Source organism: Aedes albopictus, chromosome 1, assembly GCF_035046485.1.
Source record: "Aedes albopictus strain Foshan chromosome 1, AalbF5, whole genome shotgun sequence".
Classification (NCBI taxonomy): Eukaryota; Metazoa; Arthropoda; class Insecta; order Diptera; family Culicidae; genus Aedes; species Aedes albopictus.
In genome coordinates, this window is record NC_085136.1 from 196,936,916 (window position 1) to 196,959,191 (window position 22,276).

The 22,276-nt window shown below is 43.2% G+C and overlaps 2 protein-coding genes across 3 annotated transcripts in view; one reads left to right on the top strand and one right to left on the bottom strand.

Moving 5' to 3' along the window:
- Nucleotides 1-22,276, bottom strand: part of LOC134285420 (uncharacterized) — a 446,116-nt gene that overhangs the window by 415,388 nt on the left and 8,452 nt on the right. The window lies entirely within an intron of this gene.
- Nucleotides 16,039-18,459, top strand: LOC134290557 (uncharacterized). Its single transcript, XM_062857720.1, has one exon. The coding sequence runs from the start codon at nucleotides 16,039-16,041 to the stop codon at nucleotides 18,457-18,459; it is 2,421 nt and encodes an 806-aa protein (XP_062713704.1).

Here is a 22,276-nt window from a genome sequence, read left to right on the forward strand (position 1 = left end):
CCATCGCTAACCCAGGGAATTACGTTGCATATCTCGAGAAGGCAAGACGTGAGCTCACCAAGCAAAAGCTAAGTTTTGAAACTATTCTGGAAGTAAAAGTGACTTTGTCATTTAATTCGAGCGAAAGTGCGAAGTGGAAGAAGCAATTAAGGAATATCATCCAGTAGGACCCCTGTGCTAAAGTTTAAAAGCCAGTGCTTACCTGCGAATAGCGCTGTGCCTACTTACCCGCGTATTCTTCCAAGTTTACCCGGAGGATTGCCGTAAGTACGCCTCAACCCTGTGAAAACCAATCGTGGTCCGGAGATTGGCCCAACCGTCAAGAACGCCACTCCGTCGACCGAATAGACCATCGTTGGCCATTCAGACGCCACACAATAGAGGCGCGGCCATTTTGGAAGCGTGTCCTGGAGTTCACGCGCTCAACCAACCGTCGCGACTCGGACTGCACCGAACGGCCGTCCAACCCAACGGAAGGCGACAGCGAAGGACACCGAAGGAGATACGAAGGAGAAGGTGAAGTAGCGGAGCGAGAAGAAGGGGCCCCCGAAGACTGCGTAGAAGAAGAGAAAGTGAGGTAGGAGATAGCTAGTAAGAAACTGGGTGGAAAAGTAGTCAAATAAAGGTACCTGTAGTGCAAAAGTTGAAATAAAGTGGGTTTGTGTATCGTAAAGTGTTTAAGTGTTTCCTTGGCCGCGATAGTCAAGCGCGTACGCCGACCCTGAGGCAGTTGAAGGAGGGGGGTCTCACCAGTGCTGGGCAGGGATCGCCCACTAGTTACAGAACAGACGTCTATCTTTGCTTGCTGCCTTGTGTAAAACTTTGTAGCGGTCATATCGGAGTATGTGGTTATGCTTCCGTTGCGCGGTGCTAGCGTTCCATCACTTACATTGTTGTGTTGTCATATTTGTTTCCAGTGCTCGCCGGTTTTGGCCGTTTGGCGCTCGTGTCGCTTTGTGGGCTAGTGTATTTTAACGATGAACACTGCCATCGTGGGGTCAAATCGACTTTCTATGTGGGGCAGTCTCCGTTGGTGGCGTTGAGGTACATTAAATCCTTTACACACGATTTCGACGTATTTTTGTTCGAGCTTAAACGTCTGTTACACTGGTCGACAGTGGATCACGCACTTTGACCACTTGTTCCATTTCTGATGGATTTTGGCCCGCTGATTCCGAATCTGACTTCGGAATTGCTGTAACACGTACAGTTTTTGAGAAAAATATGTTTTTTTTTCACAAAATTTCATATTTTCATAAAAAATAAACTCTTGTCTTTATATTATTATTTTTTTTATCTGCTCATCTCAACCAATATTTATATTCGATACATTTTGATCCGCTGATTTAGAATCTAACCTTAGAATTTCAGTAACACGTACAGTTTTTGAGAAAAATGGGGTTTTATTCACAAAATTTCATATTTTCAGAGAAAATAAAATTATTGTCTTTTTACATTTGAAGTTTTTATCTACTCATCTTAACCAATATTTTTAATTAATAGATTTTGATCCACTAATTCGTAATCTGACCTAAGAATTACTATAACACGTAAAATTTTTGAGAAAAAGTGATTTTTATTCACAAAATTTTATATTTCCATAGAAAATAAAATATTGTCTTTATAGTTTTATTTTTTTATCTGCTCATCTTAACCAATATTCAGATTCAATAGATTCTCGTATACTGATTCGGAATCTGACTTCAGAATTCTGAAACGCATACAGTTTTTGAGCGAAATAGGGTTTTATTCACAAAATTTCATTTTTTTCTTAAAAAAAAATGAAATATTGTTTTTATAATTTAAATTTTTCTCTGCTCATTATAAACAATAATTACTTTTAATGGATTTTGATCCATTGATTCGTAATCTGACATAAGAATTTGAGTAAAACGTAGTTTTTTTTTCAGAAAAATAGGGTATAATTCACAAATTTTCATATTTTCATAAAAAATGAAATATTGTTTTTTTAATTTTATTTTTTACTAGCTGTCCCGGCAAACGTTGTCTTGCCAAGCTGTGGTGGTTTGACAACTGTGTAGCTCAAAATAGCACCGCACTCTAGATTGGTTTCATTTCGATCGTGTTGATTTTCTTCCCAGCTCATGAAAAATCAGTACATTATCAATTCTCTTACTTTTCTGGTTATTTTTCGTAACTTTTTGTACATATAAACACAGCCACCATGAATACGAACCGAATCGTGCAAGAACCATGCTGATCGGTTCATTCGTTCTTGAGTTTTGTTGCCTCAAAGGAACTTCAAACTCATTTTTATATATATAGATTATCTGCTCATCATGAACAATATTTATATTTAATGGTTTGTGAGTCACTGATTCATAATCTGACATAAGAATTTGTGTAACACGTAAACTTTCATAGAAAATAAAATCTTTTTAATTTTAAATGACTGATTCAGAATGTGACTTAAGAATTTGTGTAACACGTACAATTTTTGAGAAAAATGGAATTTTATTTATAAAATTTCATAGAAAATAAACTATTGTCTTTACAATTTTTATCTGCTAATCTTAAACAATATTTATATTCAATACATTTTTATTTACTGATTCGGAAACTAACCTAAGATTTGTGTAACACGTTCAGTTTTTGAGAAAAATGTTAAACCCCATTCATAAAAATAAAATGCTGTGTTGTTAGGATCTGTTCCAATTGAAGAACTAAAATTAATTTTCACTTAAACTTGACAGTTCAATAATTATTTCCTTAGGAGAACTGTCAAGTTTAAGTGTCGAACTGTCAAATTTGAGTGAAAATTAATTTTAATTCGCCAATTGGAACAGGCCCTTAATATTATTTTTTTATCTACTAACCATAACCAATTTTTATATCACAGAACAGATGTGTATCTTCGAACAAATTTGAAGTTTTGAGGTGGAAGTCGTAAAATTTTCACTTAGACAACTAGGTTGGAATGAATTTCCATGGAGAAATAAAAAAATCATCAAAAAAAATCGTGTTACTGAAATTCTTAGGTCAGATTCTTTATCAGTGGATGAAAACCTATTGAATATAACTATTGGTTAAGACGAGCAGATGAAGATTATGTTTTGTATGAAAATATGAAATTTTGTGAATAAAACCCTATTTTTCTCAAAAAAAATTACGTGTTACAGAAATTCTTAGGTCAGATTTCGAGTCAGTATATGAAAATCTAATAAATATAAATATAAATATAAATATTTAAATTGATTTTATGTAGATCCAATATCATTGGGGCATAAGTTAGCCTGTTGATAGTAAAAACAAATAAATATAATAAAACCCTATTTTCTCAAAAAATCACATGTTACTTAAATTCTTTGTTCAGATTCTGAATCAATGGAACAAAATCTATTGACAATAAATATTGGTTATGATCAGCAGATAAAATAAAATGAAATTATAAAGACAATATTTTATTTTCCATGAAAATATGAAATATGATGCATAAAACCCTATTTTCTCGAAACATTTACGTGTTACTCCTTGGGTCAGATTCTGAATCAGTGGATCAAAATCTATTGAATATAACTATTGGTTATGATGAGCAGATGAAAAATTCAAAATTATGAAATTTTTTGAATAAAACCCTATTTTTCTCAAAAACATTACGTGTTACAGCAATTCTTAGGTCGAATTTCGAGTCAGTATATAAAAATCTAATAAGTATAAATATTGGTCAAGAAGAGCAGATGAAAAAATTAAAATAACAAAGACAATAGTTTATTTTCTATTAAAATATGAAATTCTGTGAAAAAAACCATTTTTCTCAAAAAGTTACGTGTTACTGAAATTCTCCGGTTAGATTTTGAATCAGTGGATTAAAATCAATTGAATATTAATAGTGGTTATGATTGGCAGATAAAAAAAATGAAAATTATAAAGACAATAGTTTATTTTCTATGAAAATATGAAATTTTGTGAATAAAACCCTATTTTCTCAAAAATATCACGAGTTACTGAAAATCTTTGTTTAGATTCTGAATCAGTGGATCAAAATCTATTGAAAATAAAAATTGATTATGATCAGCAGATAAAAAAAAATTATTATAAAGACAATATTTTATTTTCCATGAAAATATGAAATATGGTGAATAAATCCTTACTTTCTCAAAATTTTACGTGTTATTGAAATTCTTAGGTTAGAGTCTGAATCAGTGGATCAAAGTTTATTGAGTATAACTATTGGATATTATGAGCAGATGAAAATTTCAAAATTATAAAGACAAGATTTTGTTTTGTATGAAAATATGAAATTTTGTGAATAAAACCCTATTTTTCTCAAAAAATTTACGTGTTACTGAAATTCTTAGGTCAGATTCCGAGTTAGTATATGAAAATCTAATAAATATTTCAATTGCTGAAGATGAGCAGATAAAAAAATAAAATTAAAAAGACAAAAGTTCATTGAAAATAGAAAATATAAAATTTTGTGAATAAAACGGTATTTTCTCAAAAATTTTACGTGTTACTGAAATTCTTAGGTCAGATTAAGAATCAGTGGATAAAAATCTATTAAATATAAATATTAGGTATAATGAGCAGATGAAAAATTTAAAATTAAAATACCAAAATTTTATTTTCTATGACATATCAAATTTTGTGAATAAAATCCTATTTTTCTCAAAAACTGTACGTGTTACAGGAATTCTGAAGTCAGATTCGAAATCAGCGGGCCAAATTCCATTAGAAATGGAACAAATGGTGAAAGTGCGTGAAAAAAGTTTCAATTTTGTCGACTAGTGTTATCTGTGATTTAGGTGCGTTGTGTTACTCTATATGTATTCAGTTTTAGGTATTTTTGATAAGCGCGAACGAGCTACTGCAACTACAACCGTTCAGTAAATAAACATGTTTACAAACAATAACAAAGTGCAGGGTGCCCAGTTTACAACAATATAAGAATGTCTAGAGTTGCCAGTTGTTCAAATTAAAAATGTAGAGAGTATATCGTGGCGTGAAAACAGCGTTTCCACGATCTTCGGATCACTGGGGAGCGTTCTGGGGGTGCCGACGCGGGGTAAGATCCTGGCTAATATCGGTACCAAGAGTAGACGATAGCTACACTCACAGCGATCGCGTGGTGGTTCGCTACAGTATCGACTACAATAACATCAGGTAGCGGATAGCGGAAGCGGCGGCCTCGCAGGTGGAAGGCACCATACATTCTCCGTGAGCGAAGCCTACTTGGTTTAGACGGCGACGAGCTGGTGGCGAGGCTCTCGCGTGCGTGCGATGCGACCACGTCCAGGCGAGTCCACCTTAGAAATGGGAGACCACCTGCTTACTGGTGGACTCAAGCGATTGCGGACCTATGCCTCGCCTGCCTACGAGCTGAGAAAGAGCGATACGAGGTTCGAAGGTCTCTGTCAGAGTGCCAATGCGAATCTGTTGAGTGATGCCTACATGATCGTGATGGCTAAGACGAGAGGCGTAATGACTCCTACATAGCAATCTCCAGAGATGTTGCAGGGGATCATCGAGGGGCTTTTACTGCGCCATGAATGTCCCGGATGATGTTCAATAGCTCTGTGGAGTATGCTAGCAAGCGCAAGCTTCTGGCAAGTGTCGATTCGTCTATACTCAAGTATGGAGACCCGGCTTGGGGCATGGCGCTTAGTATTAAAAACTACCGTGGTAAACTGGAGAGTACTTATAGGCTAATGTTCTTGAGGGTTACGAGCGCGTACCTCCTCTCCTCCTCTTCTTGGCGTAACGTCCTCACTGGGACAAAGCCTGCTTCTCAGCTTAGTGTTCTATGAGCACTTCCACAGTTATTAACTGAGAGCTTCCTCTGCCAATGACCATTTTGCATGTGTATATCGTGTGGCAGGCACGAAGATACTCTATGCCCAAGGAAGTCAAGGAAATTTCCTTTACGAAAAGATCCTGGACCGACCGGGAATCGAACCCGTCACCCTCAGCATGGTCATGCTGAATACCCGTGCGTTTACCGCCTCGGCTATATGGGCCCTATTTTTTTTTTTTTTTTTTTTTTTTTTTTTTTTTTTTTTTTTTTTTTTTTTTTTTTTTTTTACCGTACCATACCGTGTCAAACGATGCACTCTGCGTCATCACTAGTATGGTGCCTATCGGTATCCTTATCAGGGAGGATATAGAGTGCTTCGAAATGCGCGGCACAAGAGGTATACGCAGCACTGCCAGGATGGTCTCCATGGTAAAAAGGCAGCGCGCGTGGGACAGCTCCACCAAAGGAAGGTGGACCCACAAATTGATTCCGAGGGTAGATGAGGTAGCGAACCACTTGGGCAGCGGCCGGTATTTTGGGCACTCATCGCTATAACTCAGTCAATTCCAAACCAATTGACTTGCAATTTTGTACACGGCTAGATACTATACGTATCTCATCGCGTTCCAAAAATGGTGTCAATTGGTTCAGAATTGGCTGAGTTATAGCAGAAAAGTGCCCAAAATAGGACCCCTGCCGTCCGAGATGGTTCCATTTCCCTAGTTGGGTCAATAGGTGCCATGAGTATTCCACCTGACTCAGGTTCTTTCAGGCTTTGGATGCTTGCGACAGTATCTACATTGTTTCGATCATGCTTGTTTTCCCGGATGTCCGGTTTGTGTTGATTTAGAGAAAATGGCGGAACAAGTTTTGTTCGTGTGTCCCCGTTATCGCACAATGCGTGACCGCATGCTTGTCACATGTGGGGAGGACAATCTAGTCCAGAGGATGTGTAGGATGAGTTTTGCTAAAATACCGTTTCAACCCACATCGTCTTGGAGCTACAGAGGAGGTGGTGCACGTACTAGAAGAATGGCTAGTTCAGATGTGGTACAAGAGGTGGTCCAGAGGTTCAGTGTCGGCTCCGTAGGTCATACCGGTGTTCTGCGGTCGAAATCGACACTTACAGCGATAAAGTGGCCGCGGAGAGAACATCCTGGTAGCGTTGCTGTCGTGGCGTCGGTCTAGTGGATTTAATCCAAGCCCGAGATTGGAAAGGGGTCCCCTGGGCAGCACTTGAAGTTTCCGATCGACGCATACTAAGGACGATCTTCGGTGGTGTTCTGGAGAACGATGTGTGGCGGCGTAGGATGAGCCACGAGATCGCAGCACGCTAGGGCGAACGCAGTATCCAGAAGGTGGCCAAGTCCGTAAGGATACGGTGGACAGGGTATGCTGAAAGCTGGGTAAATGGGCAGACCAGTAATGTGTTTTCGCAGTGTAAATAACACAAATAAAAAGTGAAAACTGGCGTTTCGAATTACATTACCCTACAGGTTGATTGATTGATGTGTCTTTATTAGAGAGACTTATTACCCTACAGGCCAGAAACAAACAGATCTGCAATTATCAGTAACCGTTTCAGAGATCGAATCAAACGACCTTTAGATAGACTTAAGAACGACCTGCCATTGGCTGCGCATTCAGTAATGGCAAAAAGCATCGTGAGTCATTGCATATTTTTTAACTTCAACTTCTTTGTTGCCCCGTAGGTACATAGGCACTAATCTATCTATTGTTATTGTTAGGTTCATATTTGCATGCTTTTGTTCAGAACGAGTTTTATATTATTATCATGGCTAACGACCACCTCGCTTGCGCTCCATTTGCACTGTGTAGCATCTACCTACCGCGTACATTTCCCTACATAGTAAGCGAGACAATTGAAATTTAACGTTATTATTGCAAAATTATGATAATTTTTGTGTCGTTTTCTGCAGAAAGCTTTGCTGCTACCAGTACTACGGGTGCTGGTCGATGCCATTTGGGTTTGTTTTTTTTGCGCTCTGATACGAAGTCAGCGCAGAAAGGTGCCACACCGTCGACATTGGTCGGAACTGTAAAAATGCTTACAATTTCCATGAGGTATAAACAAGGGGCTCAAGTGTGGAAAAGAAAACCGGATGGTTTATAGGTTCTGCTGAAATAACCTCGTTAGAATTTTAACACGGATTGTTCATAACAATACATATGAAGTCAATTCAGGAAGGAAAGGAGTTTAAGAAAAACGATATTCAAAGTGGCATGATTTCACCGATAGCTCTTGTACTAATACTTATTATTTTAATTTTTATAGTATTGTGTTCGTTATTAACAAAAACGGAAATAAATTACGAAGCCTAATACCCAAATATGTATCATCGAAAAGTAGGTCAGTTAAGTGGCTCAGTTAGGAGTGGACTGTAATTTTCTGCTAAAAACATTCGGTGAAAATTTCGCCGAAATCCAACACTAACATTCGACGTGTATACGCAAAAAGTGATTCACTCCGCGTAATCAGCTGTCTGTCCGGGAAGGGTCCATCCAATCTCGCCAGTTCATCTTACGTGCACAAGAAGGAAATTAATTTTCCAAATATAACATATCTCCCCTGAACTGCCGAGGTTGCCGCTGCTATAAACTTTATCTTCACTTATGTTCCAACTATAAAACTTACTTCCGTTCCGTTTGCTCTGGCCGGAAGGACTACGGAGGCCACGGACGGTGTGCCGAGTGCACTTTGATCGTGCCTGAGAGAATACCGTGCGGTGGTGGAGGAAGTATTGTCACAAACGGCGGGCAGTGCTGCCCGTGTGGGCTCGCACAGTGGGATATTGTTTGAAACAGTGAGACGATAAGGAGAGCCTCCAACTTAGCTCTGGTCCTCACAAACCCCTGCCTCATGCATCCACGGATCAGTTGATGACAAAGACAAGGAGGTACGCACCAATAGTCTGTTTACCAAGGAGGTGCAGTTCAAACAGCGTCTGTTCTGGTATCCAGCGACTGAGTATGAAATGCTCCTCCACCGGAAGCTATATCTAAGGTGACAGCCCCACGGTGAATAGAGGACCGTAGGCTAACAACCTACGGTTTTTGAAACCCAAAAACCGTTACAGAAACCGAAAATGAAAGATTAAAAACTGATTCAACTGCAACGACTTTTGGAGCGAAACATTGGTCAATGTATTAATCCTAGCCCAATAGGGTAAACTGGCACAACTAGCAAATGAGGCATGCTGTATGGACCTTGGACTAGACGAAGTCCGTTAGCCGAACTTTGGAGAACACAGATTGGAATCGGGTCAAATTTTGCTATACTTCGGCCAACGAGGTAAACACGCTTCTCCTCGCCACCGTAGAGTAGGATTACTGCTCAGTGCTTACGCCCACGCTGCGCTCTTGAAGTGGGAACCTAATAATAAGAGGATAATTGTATCCAGACTCGGAACACGGGTTCGAAACCTAACCATGATCCAATGTTATGCGCCAACCGATGCTGCCGAAATGTAAGACAAATAAAACTTTTATAGTAGGGTGGCCCTCACTTATATGAACAACAAAAATTTCGAAAAATACCATTCAGTTGTTTTGGATTCCAAGAAGCTACGTTCAAAATTTAAGCAAAATCGGTCAAGCCTAAGGGGACGTTCAACAGGCTTGAAGTTTGTAGGGGAAAACTTGGCCATGGATAAATCTGAGGTTTTCGATTTTTGCCGCTAGGTGGCGCTGTAAACGCCTAATAATTAAGCCCTTTGGTATTCTTGTAGATGACTGTATTCCAAACAACTTTGTCGAAGACTGCGAAGTTATCCGACGGCTGTGAAAAAAGTTATTCCCTAGGCAAAGTGAGGCGGCGTATTGAGATTTCATTATTGATATTATTCCTTTACATGTAGGTACTGGAAAAATAACAACAAAGTTTCGTCTCACTTTACCTAGGGTATAACTTTATTATCAGGCAACGGATCACTTTGCGGTCTTTGGCATATAGTCACCTACAATAATAAAAAAAGTTGTTCTTTTAGGTAAGCTAAAAGCTGAATAAACTTTATTAGAAATAATGCATTAACGTTAAGGCTGACACAAATTTCGATTTTCTCTTATGTCACCGCCCCCTCGGAAATTTTTTGTCCGATTTAGACATTTTGAGGGGGGACACAAATAAATTATTTAAGAAATTTAAAAAAATTCAAGTGAAATTAGAGTTGTGGAGAAAATTTCTTAACAAATCCGATGAGTGACTATTTTGCCTAATTGTTTGGTTAATTTTCCATCAAATACATTTATTATTTATCATCCCCCCCTTGACGAGTCAACGAGCAAAGTGACAAAAGAAAAAAAAATGAGATTTGTTCCGGCCTAAATAAATAAAATAAATTTCATCTTACAATTTTTGGTGACCTTCAAACGGTAGGGTCTTATCACAAAACACCGGATCGGTCTTGTTTCAGCTTGTTTGTGTACTGTAGGTTAAGGGAATTTTAATAATACAAATCTAGTTGGCGGTTAGATATGAGTACATACAAATTAATAAAGGATTCTCAATAGTTGAACTTTCTATGATCCTTTACACGTAGCGTCTATTCAGCGGCTATCTTGAAGAGATAATCAATTCAAGGTTGAATTCAACATAGTTTCATCCAATTTTTCCCTACCTTGGTATTACAGATTTTATGGCAATACTGCATGAAATAGCACTAAGTCGCAAACGCTCTAATTATAGGCATAGATTTAGTAAATACTTTTAAGAATATAGCATTCAACTTGTAAGTTGTACAAGATGATTTGCACTATCGATTGCAGTTAACATTAATTTCGGTTTGTGTTGTTTCTACCGTTCTACGTTCTTTCTCCTTTTCGCATGGTCAATCGATCGCTGTAGTGTTCAAAGCTTGACCATTATAACGACCACAGTGAATCTACCACAGTTGATCTGTTGCAGGGGGGTGACGAGATTTCTGCATACATTCGGCCAAGTTTTCCCACTGCATCAGCCGAAAATGGAGACGGAGCCTTCTTGATGTGCGGAACAAACGTAGCTCCGACATTGCGCCCGACCATCGTTGCCACGATCCAGCGACAGGAGAAGAAAATCGGACGTCGGTTCAACACATGCCGACTGGAAGCCGCTGCGGTGAAAAGGTCCTTCGTCGAGGAGCTAGAGGACCGTGCTGCGGATATTCCATGGACCGCAATCAAGAACGCCTTAATCGTCACCGGCGAGAATAATTTGGGTGAGCTACGCACCCGGAGAAAGCAGTGGATCACAGATTATACCTGGAGGAAGATAGAGGGGCGAAGGAACGCCAAATCTGCGATAGAGCGAGCGAAAACATGAGGAGCTCGAGAAGGAAGTGAAACGCTCATGTAGACGGGACATGCAAGGCGTCTTAGTAAAGGTACCCAAAAAGGGTGACCTGACTGTATGCGATAATTTGCGGGGCATCATGCTACTGTGTATCGTTCTCAAAGTCCTCTGCAAAGTGATCCTTAACCGGATACAGGAGAAGATAGACGCAACTCTCCGACGACAGCAAGCAGGATTCCGTGCCGGACGATCCTGTGTGGACCATACATATTGTCACGTTCCGTATCATCCTGGAGTAAATCAATGAATTCCAAGAGTCTCTCTACCTGGTCTTCATTGATTACGAAAAAGCTTTCGACCGTCTCAATCAAGGAAACATGTGGGAAGCCCTCAGGCGCAAGGGTCTCCCTGAGAGAATCATCAGCCTCATTGAAGCACAGTACAGGGCATTTTCGTGCAGAGTACTGCACAACGGTGTTTTGTCCGATTCCATCCGGGTTGTTGCTGGAGTGTGGCAAGGATGTATACTATCACCGCTACTGTTCCTCATCGTTATCGACGAGATTCTGGTAGGTGCGATTGATCGTGTACCAAATCGTGGGTTGCTGTGGCAGCCCATTACCATGGAGCACCTAAATGACTTCGAATTGGCTGATGACGTTGCTCTCCTAGCTCAACGGCGCACTGACATGCAGAGCAAGCTCGCTATTCCGGCCAATCGCTCCTCGGCGGCAGGCCTTACCTCAACGTCAGCAAGTCCAAATCGTTGGATGTAAACACGGTCAACCCTTCCAGCTTTTCGGTAGCTGGGCAATCAGTGGAGAATGCTGAACTCTTCCAATATCTTAGTAGCCGTGTAGGCGCGGTCCAAGACGTAGAATAGCGATCACGGTTCTAATAGCGAATCCATTTATTTCGGAAGAAGCTGCGGAAATATCCGGAACTACAAGCGAGTTTGGAAAAACAGATTGCCGAATATCAGTGCAAAGGTTACGCCCACAAAGCAACGGCTGAGGAATTGGAGGAGAACGATCCTCTTCGAACGTGGTACCTCCCACTCGGAGTGGTAACAAACCCCAGGAAGCCCGGGAAGGTGAGAATCATTTGGGATGCGGCGGCCAAGGCGCATGGAGTGTCTCTGAACGATATGCTCCTCAAGGGACCGGACCTTCTCACTTCGTTGCCAGCTGTGTTATGTCGTTTTCGGCAGCGAAAGATTGCAATTGCAGGTGACATCCGCGAGATGTATCACCAACTGAAGATTAGACGAGAAGATCGGCAGGTTCAGCGGTTTCTGTACAGAAGTGCAGCCCTTGCATGTCCACTTACCGTCCAGCGTCTCAGTCATCTCCATGCACGTACGATGGTACCAACGATGACACTTATCGCAAGCTACCATTCCTGCTACATGGTCAGATTTTTTACATTTCTCGCAAACGCTCTGAGATCTGCCAGCATTGGCTTTCGCCGCCGCTGCTCGCGTAGTTGTGGGCATCATAGGATTGTCCTTTAGATGACCTCCGGGATCAGATGAACTACTTACAGCAGCACCGTTCTCATCGAGTGGAGTTCTTTAAAGTATGTAGGCGCGGTCCAAGACGTAGAATAGCGATCACGGTTCTAATAGCGAATCCATTTATTTCGGAAGAAGCTTTAAAGCTAAAATAGATATTTTTTTATGATTTACAGACTTTAAAGAACTCCTCTCGATGAGAACGGTGCTGCTGTAAGTAGTTCATCTGATCCCGGAGGTCATCTAAAGGACAATCCTATGATGCCCACAACTACGCGAGCAGCGGCGGCGAAAGCCAATGCTGGCAGATCTCAGAGCGTTTGCGAGAAATGCAAAAAATCTGACCATGTAGCAGGAATGGTAGCTTGGTACCAGTATCGATTGGCACTGGTATTCCCGTAGCAAGTAACGGACAAGGTGGAGGAATGTTGACCAAATACACCGGAACATTGCCTAAAGTCCCATCAAATCCGACGAATGAACGAGCGCGCTCCGGAGACAAGCAACCAACATTTCGACCTGCTATCGAATGGGTAACTGATCACGCTAGTACTGGTGGCAGGGGTTCGGTCGCTGGTGTAAACAATCCGATCACAGCTTCCACACCAATTCGATCGGCTGAAGCAGTACGAAGTTCCCGTTCGATGTATATCCAACCGCTGTTTACACAACCAGTGTATACTCAGCCTGCGTGTGCACAATCAGCAATGCCTCCACCTATACTTCCAAAGCTCGTTCCTCGACCGGCTCTACCAACGTTTTTGTTTGCTGAACCACTATCGAAGCCTCCACCTCCACAATCACGCGTTTCATTTCCGTGTATTAGCGAAGCATCGTTACTACAAGCAAACGACAAACGGCCGGCGGTATCAATAATCGATTTGCCTCCGTCGAGTTCAACACCGCAACAACAAACCGATGTGCAGCTCGAAGAGGCGGCGACTTCACAGCTCCCCTCTGTTTCCCAGTCGTCCCAGGAGCCAGTGATCCAGCAGCAAGCTATTGTGCAACCAACACCGACAACACAAGCGTCGGTCAACCCTCTATTGCCACAACAGTTGCACACACAGCAGCAACAATCGAGATCGGCGGCGAGCATTCGGTTTGGTGAATGGTCACTTCCACCGTCTGCGCTGCGAGCACCGCTTTCGTATACCCCACCTCGACCGCCTCCAGTCGATTTTGATGCAATGAGTGAGGATTCTTCGATACATCAAACGATATCGTCGCATCGATAGCCACAACAACCGGTACAGTCTCACGTTACTCAGCAGCATCAGATGCAGGATCAGCAGGCAATGTGGGGACACTTTCAACAGCAGTTGTCTGCCCGGCAGGTTGTGCCTAAGGAGCTCCCAACGTTTACGGGAAATCCTGAGGAATGGCCACTTTTCATAAGTAGCTACCGCAATTCTACTGCTATGTGTGGCTATTCGCAGGCAGAAAATTTGATGAGGCTGCAGAAGTGCCTCAGAGGCAAAGCATTGGAGGCAGTCCGGAGCAATCTATTGCTGCCGTCATCGGTTCCGAAAATTATGCAAACGTTGGAAACATTGTTCGGGAGCCCAGAGCGACTGGTACAGTCGCTGCTTATCAAGGTTCGTAACGTGCCTACTCAGAAAGCTGAAAGGTTAGAGACGTTGGTAAACTTCGTTCAGAACCTTGTTGGCCATCTTCAGGCCGCCAATCAACATGCACATCTGAACAATCCAACACTTCTACAGGAGTTGGTGGATAAGTTGCCGCCACATCTCCGACTAGATTGGGCGCTTTACAAAAGAAACGCTGGACAAGTAGACTTGGGATCATTTTGCGACTACATGACTGCAATCACGTCTGCTGCCAGTGATGTGGCGTATTTCACCGACTTTGACGGAGTTCGACCCTGCGGACACGACAAGCAGAAGAAAGATAAGGCGTTCGTCAATGCTCATGTGTCTGAGCCCCGGAAGCTTGAGCAGCAAAGAAAAAAGGTGGACACTCAGGACAGGCCGTGTTACGTGTGCCAAAGCATTAGGCACCGAATCAAGGACTGCAGCAAGTTTAAATCTTTGTCGCTCGGAGAACGGTTGAAGACCGTCGAAACACACCAGCTTTGTGCAGTCTGCCTAGTCCCTCATGGAAGATGGGCCTGCAGGTCATCTCGAACTTGTGGGATCGGAGATTGCACCAAACAACACCATCCATCACTTCATCCAAACCAGCCGTCCGCCACTAAAACGACCGGTCCTGAAAGTTCAGGAGCTCGTGCAAAATCCGACGCCACGATCAACGTTCATCGCGGAATCCAAAGCGCGACGATATTCCGTGTTATCCCGGTGGTGCTGTACGGTAACGAGGCCAAACTGTCGACCTTTGCCTTTCTTGATGAAGGTTCGTCGTCGACGCTAATCGACAGAGAAGTTGCCGATCTACTGAACCTTGGTGGGACATCGCAGCCACTCTGTTTAACATGGACAGGGAAGGTGGCTCGTCACGAAAAAGACTCTCGGCTGGTTAGTTTGAAAATTTCCGGTGAGGACAGCAGCAGAAGTTTCCCATTGTCCGGTGTTAGCACGGTGAAACAGCTAGATCTTCCCGTGCAAACAATGCAGTATGAAGAATTAGCTAGTCAGTACCCCTATTTGTCCGGGTTTCCAGTGAAAAGCTATGAGGAAGCCGTGCCACGTATCCTGATTGGACTAGACAATATAAAGTTGTCACTACCCCTGAAAACACGCGGAGGACAGATAAACGGGCCGGTGGCAGCAAAAACGAGGCTCGGATGGACGATCTTCGGGAGCATCGACAATGCGAAGGTGGATTCTTTGTCTCCTGTTTTCCACATTTGTAAAAGCGCAGAAGAAAGTAGCCTTCACGACCTACACACCTAGAAAATATCATGTAATTTTAAGTGTCCTGAACCTGACATATACGAGCATCTTCAAAAACACAAATTTAGAGGTTTAAACATGTAAATTTACGTCTTTCGAGACACCCCACAATAAAACTTAATTTTTCTTAGCGTCTAGCAATCGCTAGAACCGATTTGACAGATAAAAATAGAAAAGTAAAATTTTGTCATACATGAGATTCGAACACCGGATCTGCTGATTGTGAGCCACATCTCTTACCTAACGGCTATTTCAACGAGTTAGAAGATAGTTGATGAACGTGATACTGATTCTACGTTTCTGGTGAAACGAATTTGTTGACATCTAACGCAACCAACCAGCACTTACATGATGCGCGTAAAATTGAGTCCAATTTGTGATTCAATCTTGGAAACGTTTACGTTCTTTGGTGATTCCGTTTCGTGCAAATTTAAGAATTTCTAAGTGTGTAGTTAAAGGCTATTTTGCAACGGAGAATCTCGGGGTTTCGGTCGCGTGTGGTCCAGAAGCTGACGAAGATCGCCGGGCAAAGGATATTTTGCAACGAACAACAGTCAAGCGTGCCGACGGTCACTACGAAACCGGCTTGCTATGACGATACGATATTATGGAGCTACCACCTAGCTACGGTATGGCCGAGCGTCGCCTGATTTGCCTCGAGAAGAAGCTGCGGAAATATCCGGAACTACAAGCGAGTTTGGAAAAACAGATTGCCGAATATCAGTGCAAAGGTTACGCCCACAAAGCAACGGCTGAGGAATTGGAGGAGAACGATCCTCTTCGAACGTGGTACCTCCCACTCGGAGTGGTAACAAACCCCAGGAAGCCCGGGAAGGTGAGAATCATTTGGGATGCGGCGGCCAAGGCGCATGGAGTGTCTCTGAACGATATGCTCCTCAAGGGACCGGACCTTCTCACTTCGTTGCCAGCTGTGTTATGTCGTTTTCGGCAGCGAAAGATTGCAATTGCAGGTGACATCCGCGAGATGTATCACCAACTGAAGATTAGACGAGAAGATCGGCAGGTTCAGCGGTTTCTGTACAGAAGTGACACGACGAAGAAACCAGACGTATTCGTGATGGACGTGGCCACGTTTGGCTCGACATGTTCGCCCTGTTCGGCCAACTTTGTCAAGAACAAGAACGCGATGGAATGGAAAGACGATTATCCAGAAGCGGCGACAGCGGTAGTTGAAAACCACTATGTGGACGATTACCTGGATAGTCGAGATTCAGAGGACGACATGGTGAAACTGGCCACGGACGTGCGAATGATCCAGGAAAGCGCCGGATTTGAACTGCGAAACTGGCGATCCAACTCCAAGAAAGTGCTGCATCTCATGGGTGAAGAAGCAACGGACTGCAGAAAGGACTTCAGCGTCGATAAAGAAAGCCAAATGGAACGCGTCCTAGGTATGGCCTGGCTACCCGACGAGGATGTTTTTGTGTATTCCGTGAAGTTACCGAACGATTTCGACTGCTCAGAATCAACAAACACCATCACGAAACGAAGTGTCCTTAGATTCGTAATGAGTGTGTTTGATCCGCTTGGACTAATATCAAACCTGCTCATCCATGGTAAGATGCTGATCCAAGACCTTTGGAGGGCTAAGGTTGGATGGGACGAGGCTATTCCAGCAGAAATATCCAAGCAGTGGGAACGATGGATCGCACAGCTTTCCAAACTGGACCAAATTCGGATCCCGCGTTGCTATTTTCCCGGATACGATCCGGATAGTTTCCAAACGATGCAGTTACATGTATTCGTGGATGCGAGTGAGTCGGCCTTCGCTTGTGTCGCCTACTTTCGGATCGTCGATCGCGGCCAGCCAAGATGTACATTGGTAGCCTCCAAGGCGAAAGTTGCTCCCTTAATCTCGATGTCCGTTCCTAGATTGGAACTGCAAGCGGCGGTCATTGGTAGCCGTTTAGCAAAATCCATTGCCGAGTACCACACGATTCCCGTGCGACGCAGATTTTTCTGGAGCGACTCCACAACAGTCCTAGCGTGGATAAACTCGGATACAAGGAGGTATCGCCAGTATGTAGCAGTGCGTATTGGAGAGATCCTAGAAGAAACGGAACCTGAAGAGTGGCGTTGGATCGGAACAAAGCTTAACATTGCAGACGACGCTACAAAATGGGGAAAGGGTCCCACAATGCAAATGGAGAGTCATTGGTTCACTGGACCTGATTTTCTGATCCAGTCGGAGAGCAACTGGCCGCATCATCGGCCGTTATCAACGGGCACTAAAGAAGAACTGCGTGCTATACATGTACACCGAACAATACTAATACAACCAATTATCAAGTATGACCGGTTTTCTAAGTGGGAACGAATGCTTCGCGCCATGGCATTTGTATACTCCTTTATGGATCGTCTGCAGAAACCCGTTAAGAACGAGACCGAATCGCAATTGAAGCAAGAAGACTTGGTACGGGCGGAAAGGACGTTGTGGCGGCTCGCTCAAGCAGAAGCATACGCCGACGAGATTGCTGCTCTTGAGCAAATGAAAACGTCCGAAAACAGCAAACCTTTGAAATTGGAAAACAGTAGTCCTATCAAACAACTATCACCGTTTCTGGATGAGTTCGGCGTCATACGCATGCAAAGTCGAATAGAGGCCTGTGCGCTAGCGCCGTATGATGCGCGGTTTCCTGTAATATTGCCAAAAAACCATCATCGGGTAACTGAGCTCTTGGTAGACTGGTACCACAAACGTCTTGGTCACCACAACAGTGAAACCGTGGTGAACGAAATACGTCAAAGGTATCACATTTCGGCTCTTCGGACGATGGTGCGACAGGTGGCGAAGCAGTGTCAGTGGTGCACTGTGTACAAGGCACATCCAGTAGTGCCTAGAATGGCACCTCTTCCAGAAGCCCGCGTGACTCCGTTCGTTCGTCCTTTCTCGTTGGTTGGAATTGATTATTTCGGGCCGTTTTTGATAAAAATCGGCCGTAGTCAGGTGAAACGCTGGGTGGCTCTCTTCACATGTTTGGTGATTAGAGCAGTACATCTGGAATAAGCCGCGTCACTATCTACGGAATCCTGTAAGTTAGCTCTGCGGCGGTTCATCGCGCGGCGAGGTGCACCGACACAAATCTACACTGACCATGGAACAAATTTTGTCGGTGCCAGTCGAGAGCTGGCCGGAGAGATAGCTGCAATGAATCGCGAGTTGTCAGAGACGTTCACCGATACTAGAACACGCTGGTTCTTCATCCCGCCGTCCTCCCCGCACATGGGAGGTGCATGGGAGAGGATGGTCAGAGCGGTGAAAATAGCTATGGAGTCCATCAACAAATCTCGCGCTCCATCAGAAGAAGTGTTTCACACAATACTCTGCGATGCGGAAGCGATGGTCAACTCAAGACCATTGACTTACGTGCCACTGGAGACGTCGGACCAAGAGGCTTTAACTCCGAATCACTTTATTCTTCTGAGTTCAAATGGGGTTAAGCAGCAGGAAAAAGCACTCACTACGGAAGGTGAAGCACTGCGAAACGGATGGAATCTTTGTCGTTTTGTCCTGGATCAGTTCTGGGCAAGATGGATTCGGGAGTATCTACCGGACTTGACTCGACGGACCAAGTGGCAAGAAGATGTGAAGCCTATCCAAGAAGGTGATGTCGTTTTCATCGTGGGCGAGGCTATTCGCAATCAATGGCCTCGAGGCAAGGTGTTGAAGGTCATCCCTGGAAAAGATGGTCGTATTCGACAAGTGGATGTTCAGACCGCTACAGGAATTCTTCGCCGTCCCGTAGCGAAGCTAGCCGTGCTGGACGTACATCCGAAAGGTAATCCTGCTGGATCGGAGCAGCATTACGGGGAGGAGGATGTTGCGGGAGGCGTTACAACCGTCAGCGCGGCAGCAGAAATGGACCACAGGGATGCTGCAGGTTTGACGGACGGCTTGTCACCCGTTAGCTTTAATGGTATGAGTAGATGAAGATAGCTCCAAATGTCAGGTAGAATAAACAAAAGTGAGAAATGTGGCTAATGAATGGCATGCAGTTGAAAGTTTCTTACTAAAATTTGTTAAAACTACTCTTAATTTCTAATTGGAAAACTATGAAATAGGAACCGTGAATTGTAATAAATTTCCTATTGCTTGTGAGTGAAAAATGCAGATTGATACCGGAAGATTGAACTAACTATTGCAAAAAATCTACATTTATAGGTTAACTTCCAAGCAGAATTTATACTCTAACTAAAACTTAAACTACACATCTAATACGATCAACAACGACTACGACTGTGAGTGAACTTAAAATCTATTGAATGACTTATAACTAAGACGATTATGTTGACTAAAACAGGTAGATTGACTAGATGAATTATCACAGGACGGTTGTCAGGACGGAAATAATTGACTAGAGACACGGAGTTGTGAGTATTGGTTGATCATAGTTCATTAAGGTCTGTAAATCATAAAAAAATATCTATTTTAGCTTTAAAGCTTCTTCCGAAATAAATGGATTCGCTATTAGAACCGTGATCGCTATTCTACGTCTTGGACCGCGCCTACAAGCCGAATGGCGGCCGATGGCAGCACCAAGATCTACATAGGCGCGCGAATCAAATAGGCGAGAGCTGCTTTTGCGAGTTTAAGAAATGTATGGAAAACAACCAGATTTTTCGACGCTCTGAAATCCTAATTTGCAACTCGAACGTAAAATCTGTGCTGCTGTACGCTAGTGAAACCTGGTGTCTATCAGTGGAGAAAACTCATCAATAGATGCCTGCGGTATATACAGGGGATGGCCAAAATGTTTGGGATAGGCAACTTTTTTCTCCCACTAAAAAATTCAACATGATGTAACTTTTCATAGAGTGCATCAAAAAATCTGAAAATTTTGACTGTTTATCAACCTGTTATATATGCATCATTGGTACAAATTTGGGTTCGATTGAATAGTTTTTCGCAAAGTTAGAACCGTTCGGGTAAAACACTATTTTTTAGACAACTCATTTTTGTGCTGTCATATCTCGGAAACCAATGAACCGAATTGAATTTGGCCATCCCCTGTAATTCGTGCATGGTTGCCTCACAATTGGATTTCCAACGTGAAGCTCCATCGTCGATGTCATCAAAAGCCGATAGCGACATAAATGTGGGAGCGGAAGTGGAGGTGGGTCTGCCTCACTCTATGCAGGGGCAAAAACGACGTTAGATTGGGGGCTGTCCATACACCACGTAGTCATTTTTTGGGAGATTCCGAACACAACACCCCCATCCCCCACGTGGTCTTTCGTTCATACAAAAAAAAAATGTATTGACCGTGGTCATTGACTGACCCCCCCCCCCCCCACATTACCGCGTGGTTTATGGATGGCCCCTTGGAACCCAGTAGGACATCGTAGCAGAGTCAGGCCCAGAGGCTCAGGGTGGCGTAACCTCTACAAGGAAATGAAGGAAGTTGACAGAAATTTGACCTTGCTAAAGGTCGAGGCGATGCGTGGTAGTCAATCGTCCAGAACTGAGATCTTTCATTTCGGTCCTCTGCACCACCATGGGTGCTCAGTACTAAGGGGTAAGGGTTTTACGGAATAATAATTTCTACCATCTTCAACAAGACTCTGAACGGTAACTCCTGACTGAGACGGGAATCGAACTTTCACTCCGATCCTGGGTACTAATACGCTGGGAAAACTCACAACACCGTGGAAACGCCAGAAAGAATGATTTATAGAACAGCACGCTCAGAAGATTTGGGTCCATGAGTTCCATGTTAGACCATTGTCAAATACAATAACGTAAGTTGACGTTACCATTTTATTCTCGATTTTACCACCGTGCGCCACCCAACAATGGAAACCATGGCCTGCAATCCAAAGGCAGCAAAGTGAAAATTTCTCCATATTTTACGACGTGACTGAGCTTTGCCTTTTTGCCTTTCTCGGAATTACCGTTCTTGAGATTGTCGTTTCCCAAGAACAGCTTCCACCGAACCAAATGCCACCAGCACCGTTGGCGTCGGAACAAACGTTCGTCTTGGTGCCGTTCAATTCTAGCACCGGATCAGTCCAGCCCAGCAGCTACAGCGAACGGTTTGCAACAAAAAGCATGCGACGAAGTCAAATGGAACAACAAATGCAATCTATAAAATGTGTCGCCTGCTCGAGGCTCCCCTCGAGAAAGGGTAGCAGAAGCACCAGGCATTCCACACCAAATGCCACCTCTAGGTGGAAGCTCACTCTCTCTCAGTAGCATCTATTTCGGACTGCGTGCCCAGAAGTGCAGCGTTGGGCTTGGAAAGCGGTCTTCTTCCAGTGTGCATTTATCGTTAGCGGCTTACTGTGGCGGCGCGACGGCGGTCATTTGGGGCTCGGTCGCACTGTTCTTCCGGTCTTTTGCCGTCCAGACACGAGTACGTGTTATATTGGACATAATTTTTAGGGGTACCTGATAAGAATCTGGAATAATTTACAACTGCTGCAATAAAACATCATATATTACACACTACGATAGCAAATATTAGACCTTGCATGCTTACATTTCTGCTTTTAACGAATGTATCCCGTTGCATGCTCTAACTTCATGTGGAGGGTTTGTAATTTTAGCAAGTGCTACTTTAGCTGTCGGAGTAGTGAATGCAAATTCGATTATGAAGTTGAAAATTGACTTACTTGAATATATTACGGTAGTTGTCCATGTGAATCAGATTTGGAAAAACGGGGTTTGATACATTTGAAGGATAACAATGGTGCTAAAGACGTCTAGGTAAGTTGGAAAATGTACATAGATTTTTTTTTTCCGAACGAAGATGGGTTTATCGGTTTTATTCCAAAGCTTGTTCGTTGATATCTTTTATCTGAATCCCTTTCCTTCAAAAATCAAC